The 8,422-nt window shown below is 44.5% G+C and overlaps 1 protein-coding gene across 1 annotated transcript; it reads left to right on the top strand.

Annotated features, from left to right (window-relative positions):
• Positions 1–2,506: 2,506 nt before the first annotated feature.
• Lrrc14b (leucine rich repeat containing 14B) lies at positions 2,507–6,613 on the top strand. Its single transcript, XM_048459252.3, has 2 exons — positions 2,507–3,594; positions 4,953–6,613. Exons 1-2 carry the CDS (start codon positions 2,516–2,518, stop codon positions 5,596–5,598), a joined length of 1,725 nt encoding a protein of 574 aa, XP_048315209.2. The 5' UTR covers positions 2,507–2,515; the 3' UTR covers positions 5,599–6,613.
• The last annotated feature ends 1,809 nt before the right edge of the window (positions 6,614–8,422 follow it).

Below are 8,422 nucleotides of genomic sequence, written 5' to 3'. Positions count from 1 at the left end.
AGAAATAATCACAAAATTATCTCAAATAAGTCTCATGTATCAAATTTTTCCATGCCTAGTAAGATGAAAATAGGAACATTCAGTGATTTTATGTAAGGGAAGGCAGATGATTGTATTCATATTTTAATGGAAGACATTATTTATATTAATGAAGCAACAACCACAGAGAGATCTTTTTGCAAGTCAAAACTTACTTGGATTGGGAAGAAATGATAACTATTCTTTAAAAGTTAAATGGTAAAGAGAAAGGATGGGGTGATGCTGGAGTTTTAGAAATTAAACTCAAAAGATTTCCTAGATTGGGTTAGTGATGCATCCTTATAATACCTGAACTTGGGAGTTGGGTAGAAGGATCACAGGTTCAAATTTATCTTTAGTTACATGGCAAGTTCTAGGCTATCCTGAGCTAAATGAAATCCTGTATCAAAACAAAGAGAAAAAGAGTGATATTTCTCTAAAAGTTGAAATCTTATGTAATGCTGGGGACTTGAAGATTTCACATGAAATCAGAAATATGAAGTCATGAGTAGTTACAAACAAGAAAAGATATGAGTTTTGAAATACAGCTCATGAAATAGGGTAGATATGAACACTGAGATATCATTTAAGAATTAATCACAATGAAGATCAATATAAAAAGCAAGTAAGCTTTATTGCACAAGCAGAGATATTGTGTCAAATTGTCCATTTCAGGGACAATGGAGTGACTTTGTAGGCCACTTGCTGGCTGACAATCAGAGTTAGATCCCCAGAACTCACATTATAAAAGGAAAGAACTAACTCATGCAAGTTATTCTCTGACTTCCACATGCATACTTTGAAATACACATACTTGCGCTTGTGTACACACACATACAGATGTATATACACAAATAAATAAATGTAATTTTTTAAGTGTCCATTTCAGCTGTGAAATTCTATAAGCATGGCAGGAGGCTCAAGGTACTCATGGAACATTTAAAAATGATATAAATCACTTTGCATACTATTATTTCCAAACACATTTCAAAGCGATTCATACAGCAGTGAATTTAGACCTAGATCACTAATAACCTAGTCATGTGTACTTCAAAATTTATAGCTTAAAAGACAGATGTTGGTATCACTAATTTTGGGTTCTTATTTAACAGACATGGTACCAGTTCAGAGGTCAAGTGTTATATAATATTAATATGTTATATTTGTTTATGCTGTAGAACATTTATTTAATGATGCAAACATGCATTAAATTCTTTTATGTTGCATTTGTTTAACTCTGTGAAGCTGCGTTACCTTACCTGTTTGAAACAACTGATTGCTCATCTAATTAAAAGCTGAACAGTCAATAGCAAGGCAGGAGAAACATTAGGCAGGGCTGGCAGGCAGAGAGAATAAATAGGAGGAGAAATCTGGGGAGAAATTATCGAGGAGCCAGAAAAAAGGGACCAGTCAACCAGTCACACAGTCAGACATGGAATAAGAAGGAAAGAAAAGATATATAGAAATAGGGAAAGGGAAAGGTAGATGGGATACTTTAAGTTAAGAAAAGTTGGCTAGAAAAGTCAAGCTAAGCCTGAGCATTCATAAGAAAGAATAAGCCTCTCTCTGATTTATTTGGGAGCTGGTTGGCAGGCCCCACAAAAAAAGCAGAGCGTAAAGAGTAAAAAACAACCAACAATAGCCAAGACTGGGAACAGGGACAAGCGGTGAAATTAGGGCAAAGTTGTGCCATGGATTTTTACCTTCCATAGAAATCCTGCCTACCTGGCAATGCTGGGTGCTTCACCACAGTAGCATATTCGGGTCTATGGCCATGACAGAGTCTTTGGGAGAGATAAGGCTCTAGATCAGGAGGAAGAAGTCAAAGAAGGTCACACAGGGAAACTAGGGTACACCCGAGTGCAGCACACTCACCTGTATTGTCCACTGTCTGACTTCTGCCTCTCCCTCCCTTTCTCTACTATGACCCTCTTGTACAGTTGGCACCATGGGGACCTACAAGCCAGGACTGCTGCCCTATCCCAGGTTATGGATGGTGATAAGGTAGGAACTAACCATTCAACAGTTATTCAACACCTACCTAGGCCAGGGATGAAAATTCACAGCCTATGGGAGTTGCATTTATTTGCAGCATCACTTGCCTATATCTGCTCTACAGGGGAAATATTTCTCCCTTTTGTGGAAAGATGGACCTTGGGAATAAGAGATAGTGAGTTTCATGGGCCAGTATTCTTAAAATTTGAAAAGAGTTATGTAATATACTTATCCCCACAACCCTGGTCCTTGTATCTCTGACTCTAAGGTATAAGAAAAAGAAGGGCTTTATTCAAAGACAGTTGTCTCATCCATCCAAGAGCAGCTCAGGATCTGGCTTCACTCAGACATTTTAACTGGAATAGGCCAGGGTTGGGCAGAGTATCCATTTGGATTGTAAGTCTTAGTGTATTTGGGCAAGTAAGTACCTTGAGCTCAGCCTTTTATTGACTCCACATTGGGCAACAAAGCCAAGCAGCTCCGATTTCATCAGCAGGATGCCATGAAACAGACAGATGCCTCCACAGTCACAGCCAAACTAGTATCCAAGGACCAAAATAGCAGTCAGATGACCACAAGGGCCAGTTTACCACTTTCTGTCCAGAACCCAGAAACAGCAGCAGCTAAAAGTAGGCACAAAACTCAAAGGCTTTGGGAGGAACAACGGGGACAGCACTATCCTGAGAGGGACAAAATGAGGTCGCTCCGTTTCATTTCTGCTGAAGCCTTGGTGTCCCATCCTCGGGTGGCCCAGGAGAGTCTGGACCAGATAGCCTACAACCTCTATCCACTCCTGTTCAAGGCCAGTTACCTGCTAGAGCAGGCAGAAGTAACCCGTGCTGTGCTGAGTCACTGGCCACTAGAGGAGTTCCGGCTGACTGTGCTGCTGGGGCCAAACACTGACCACCCAGAAGACCTGCGTGATCGTGCCTGCGAGGCCTGCTTAGAGGCCTGTATGCAGGGCCTTGCTGACCATGTGCTGCAAAGTAGGAGCGACCGGCTTCGGGTAGCTGATTTTACAGGCATCCAGGATGTACAGGTGCAGCAATGTCCTTGTGGGAGGGCACTAGGAAGGTGGGGCCGCACTAAAGTGCTGGCCAGGATCTGCTGCCAGCTCCAAGGACAGCCCTGTACAGCTAGGCACCCTATTGAAGTCTTTGCTGACCTCTTTGTCACTGAAGGCAACTTTGACATAGTGGTGCAGGCCTTGAAGCCAGCAGGCCCAGCCCCTCTGCAGGTCTGCTGCCCTTCACTCCGGGCAGATAGCCTGAGCCCTAGGCAGCTCCTACAAGTGCTTGGCCTAGCTGGGCCAAGCAAGCTAAGAAAGTTGGAGGTAGTTCATAATGTGCGATTGCATGCTGGCCATGTACAGCAGCTGCTGGCCCAGGTGGGCCTTCCTCAGCTGACCTCACTCACCCTACCCACGAAGGCCTTCGATGCACCCCCCACCTGTACCCCAACTCCAGAGGGTGAGGATCCCCTCCTCACCTCTATTGCCTGGGAGCTCAGCCAGATGAACAAGCTCACCGAGCTAAGTGTAGCTTTCTCTACACTGACTGGAAAGATCCGAACACTGCTTAGGTAAGTCTCAGAAAATTGGGCACAGATTGGGTGGAGTTACTGAAGTATAGGGATAGAGATGGGATCTGCTTACACAGTGTTCTCTGGATATGGTTGGCCAGAACCACGGGAGTTAAGAACCATCAGGAAAGAATCATAGCACTGAGCCAACTTGGAAATTTCCTTTCAATTAACAAAAGCCAGTCGTGGGGGCTTGGCCATAATCCCAGCACGCAGGAGGCATAATCATTTTATATTTGAGGCCAACTATAAAGAAAGGCCTTATCTCAACATAAAGCAAAAACAAGGGCTGAGCATATAGGGCAGTTCAGTAATAAAGCACTAGCAGGATCCCAGTTTTAATTCTCAGCATCAGAGAGGGGGAAGAGAAGGGAGGGGAAGGAGGGCACTAATTAGAAAGTAAACAACACAGGAGGCACAACTAGCTCTTCTACTGACTATTGTTGTATAACAAATTACCCAATGTTTAGTGTCTTAAAACATTTTCTCAGGTAAGGAATGGAAATATAGTTCAGCATAGTGAGAATGTTGGGCCAGTTGGCAGGTGAACTGTTGTCTCACCTGAAACTCTGGTACTGTTATCGCCTCCTCAGCAACTCTGCTATTGAAGAAGGGCAGGAGCTCAGCTGCCAGGCAATGATAAAGTTAAGGTATCTTCATGTGGGACCACATGTGGTCAGGCCATGGGGAGACAGCAAAAACAGGGTATTAAGGACAAAGAACTAGATCCTAGTACATACTGCCTTGCCTAACAAGGGCAGTGATGGGCATGTTCCCAGAAAAGCCAGCATCTGACCTGAAAATGTATATTCTCATGAATCCTGGGTGGAGATTTATTTCAGAGACACACCTCTCGCATCTGATACAGAATGCCTAGTGAATTCAGGATATGGAGTCCAAATTCAGGGTGCTGGACTTCCCTTCCCAGCCCTGAAAATGTATTGGTTCTATTGTCATCTGAGTGACGATACCTTCTTTCAAGCTAATTCTGTCTTTTGATGACCCCAGTCAATATTCTGACGATTCTGAGATCATGTGCATAACTTCCCTAACCCAACTTGAAGTGTGGTGTTGGTTCATTTTAGGTTCAATTATTGACTGTTAAGCAGAACCAGCAGCCATAGACTGCCAGAAGAAACATGTAACTTTCACATGTCAAACTATTTTGATTTAATTGCTTAAAAATATCAGTCATTCTTAACTCAGAAGCCATGTGAAATGAAGTGTCAGCTGGAGTTTCTGGTAGGCCGCCATCTATGATCCCTAAGATAGAAAGGTGGATGTATTGTCCATAGCCATCAAAACTCTGGCTCACCTGGGACCCTCATAACATTGTGATGTTTTTGCCTACTTCACAGCCCCTTGAAGACTCCACTAAGAGTGCTGGACCTAGCCAACTGTGCCCTTAATCATGAAGACATGTCCTTCTTAGCAGATTGTAAGCATACTGCCCACTTGGAGGTGCTGGACCTCAGTGGACACAACCTGGTCCATTTGTACCCTTCTACCTTCTTCCGGCTGCTGAGCCAGGCTGCCCACACACTAAGAGTGCTCACATTAGAGGAGTGCAACATCACAGATAACCATGTCGGCATGATGATTCTGGGCCTCAGTCCTTGCAACCAGCTCCAGGAGTTCAAGTTCCTTGGAAACCCACTGTCAGCCAGTGCTCTCCGGCGCCTTTTTGCTGCGCTCTGTGAACTCCCTAGGCTGCGCCACATTGAGTTTCCAGTGCCAAAAGACTGCTACCCTGAGGGCACTACCTACCCCCAGGATGAGCTGTCTTTGTCCAAATTTGATCAACAGAAATATGACATGATTGCAGAGGATTTGCGAGCAGTACTGCTTCAAGCTAATCGGGAGGACATCCAGGCCTCCACTCCCCTTTATGGAAGTTTTGACCCAGACATACATGAAACCAGCAATGAACTTGGTACTTTCTTGATGCAAGCTTTCAAAACTGCTTTGGAAAACTTTTCAAGAGCACTAGAACAAATGGAGTAGGTCCTGCAATCATGCTTTTAAAAAAGAAAAAAAGGCTGTGCATTTCAACTAGCATGGTGCCCTGAGGTCAGTCCTGGATCAGAAGATCAGGCTCAGCCATTTGTCATCAGCAGCATCACTGCCACAGAATTCCTTAGTGAAAACTACAGGCATACTCATTGCATGCTTTACAAGGAAGCCCAGATATATAATTGGGTGTGTGTCAGTACAGCAGGATCCTAAAGTCGAGGGGAAGTCACCCACAGTGAAGGACCTATCACCTAGGTAGAAGGTGGAGAATGTGGACACCAGGGAAGAATGTACTGGGAGCAGTGTCAACTTGGCTCTGATGCAATGAGGAAGAAAAGAAAAAACTCATCACAGAAAAATGTATAAAAGCAGCAGCCCATAAAAAATAACAAGAAAAAGACACTGAAAATGAAAATAAAAGTGAACTGAAGCCCTGAGCCCAGCAGAAGCTTGCTTTGTTCTATCTGTTGTACTTTTTACCAGATGACATCTGACTACACAGAAAGGTGTGGGATGGAGGTGGTGATCACTTTTCTGTCCACAGCTTTCTTGGCTTTGTTTCCAGTCTTGGCAGTTTTGCACCATCTTTTGGTGACTGAGGACATCTAGTTGCTAAAATATTCCCAGTATTTCTTGAAATATTCTGACCCTGTTTTCTGTTCTGCATCCAACCCTAAGATAGGCAAGTCCAACCTGAACAACCGCAAGTGTCAGAGGATAAAAAGAATGCAGCTCATCACAAAAACTTAAGACAGAATATTTTTATGAAACTTGTTGAGTCAATTATACAGTTTTCAAGCATGAACTTTGTAAATGATAACATGTCTCTAATGCCTCCAAATTACTCCTTAGTGATGCTCCTCAAAATGGCTGAGTCTGGCACTTTGCAACTCCTTTAAGGAAAAAATCACCACACGAGGAAGATCTGTTTGGACTTCATTTACAGTATCTGCCTTGCAAAAGTATTAGTGTAATTAAATGCTAATAAAAAAGGAGTGTGGCTTAACTTATGCAGTTTATTTCATTAATATTCTCAATTTTAAAATTAGAATATGAAAATAATTTTCTTGGGACAGAAGTAAAAGCTTAGCTCCATAACCACACGTGCCAGCCAAGGGTCTGCCATGCTATCTCCTCCCCTAAGTAAGTCTCCACACCAGAGTACTTACTTCCATTTGACCCCTGAACAGCAATAAAAATATGCTACTAACAATTTCAGTCTAAAAAGGACAGAAAGCTGACTTAGGATGGAAAGTGGTCATGTCACAGACACAAACTGCTGATGTGATTCCCATGTAAAATGTGTCCTCATTTTAAAAGATAAACCTCAGAGAAAGCCATTAAATGATCTGTTCAAGATCACTTGACAGATCAGTGGATTAACAGAAACTAAATGCATTAGGAAACTGTTTTTTAGATTACTAGAAGAAATAACTTTTCAGGGACAGTGCTGGTAATACAACAGGAAGGTATGGTAAGTATTCATTGAGAAGAGCTCTGGCTAAGAGAGCCTGCTGCCAACTCCGCCAAGATGGTTCTGAGAACGTGATGTGGGATAAAGAACATGAGCGCTCGTGCTCCTCTGTTGGGAGCCACCTGGAGGCACAGGTGGTCCTGCAGTTTGGAGGTAGCCACGTGGGGCTGAGCACCCTTGCTTGCACATGCTCAGACCAGCAGAATGGCATTAACCAATCAGGACAGCGTTCAAGCTGCTCCACCGTTTAAAAGCAGCTGCCTCGGGGCCCAACGCTCTCTCTCTAAGCTTTCTCTTGTCCCTGCTCTATCTTCCCTTCCCTCAATTTTCCTCAAGGGAATGCTCCAAATAAAGATGTGACCAGAGAAGGAATTCTCGTTTTTGGTGGCGTTCATTCCTGCGGGACAGGATGGCCCCCCGCAACTGGTGCTCGAAACCCCGGGACGCTGAGGGACCCTGACAACTACGCCGGGGGACCCTGAGAAGGAAGCGCCCAGCAACGCGCTGAAAGTCCGGGGGGAGAAAAAGCTGAGATCAGACACCAGGACACAGAGAGCCGTGAATTTCAGAACTCTGAGAACGTGGAGCGGTGAGTGACGTCGGTTGAATTCCTCCAGAAAGGGGAGGAAAAAGAATTTCAAAGGATAGGCCTAAAAAGAAAAGAAAATACAAAAAAAAAATCAAAGTTAAGGTATCTGAAAGAAGGTACAGAAAGCAACGGGGAAGAAAAATCCCTTAAGTTCAGTGCAGGAGGAATGTAAATAAAAACAGCAGCAAAAAAGGCGAGGTAACTAAGGCGGGACTTTGAGGACGATGGGGTACGGGAGACCGCGGCTTCCGCTCCCTCTCCGTCCACCTGCGTACTCGCTGATGAGAGACTCGGAGGCAACAGTCTCGTAGGGAGGTGAGTTTGATCGTGTTCTAAGACTGCCTTCCCTATTCTTAAAGAGCCACAGAGCTTTTGGAGGTGATTTTCGCCTAATTTTGTTAAGAGAGCTCAGTCTCTGGCTCTCAGGTACAGAAAACTTGAATTTTGTTTGAGGAAGTAGCCGGCGGTGGTGGCACACCTGTTATCCCAGCTACTCAGGAGGGAGACGCAAAATTGCACTGGAGAGTGCTAGCTCGTTCGGGAGGCGTGGCCATGCTAACCGGTTGCTGGCGGGGAGTTTGCTGGAGGTCTACGAAAAGCCAGGTCGCCATGGTGACGGGCGGGCTAAAGTCCGTGTGACATCAGAGGCTATATGTCCCGGCCTTCTGGCGGGGCTATGGTTTTTGGAGGACTTTTTCAGCACCTGAGCGGACTCGCCTGACTGAGGCGGAAGCTGCGTGGTGAGCAGCAGC

The sequence above is a fragment of the Myodes glareolus genome, chromosome 15 (assembly GCF_982192425.1).
Source record: "Myodes glareolus chromosome 15, mMyoGla1.1, whole genome shotgun sequence".
NCBI lineage: Eukaryota > Metazoa > Chordata > Mammalia > Rodentia > Cricetidae > Myodes > Myodes glareolus.
Note: the sequence above shows the minus strand (reverse complement) of the source record. Positions and strands in the feature narration are given on the sequence as shown.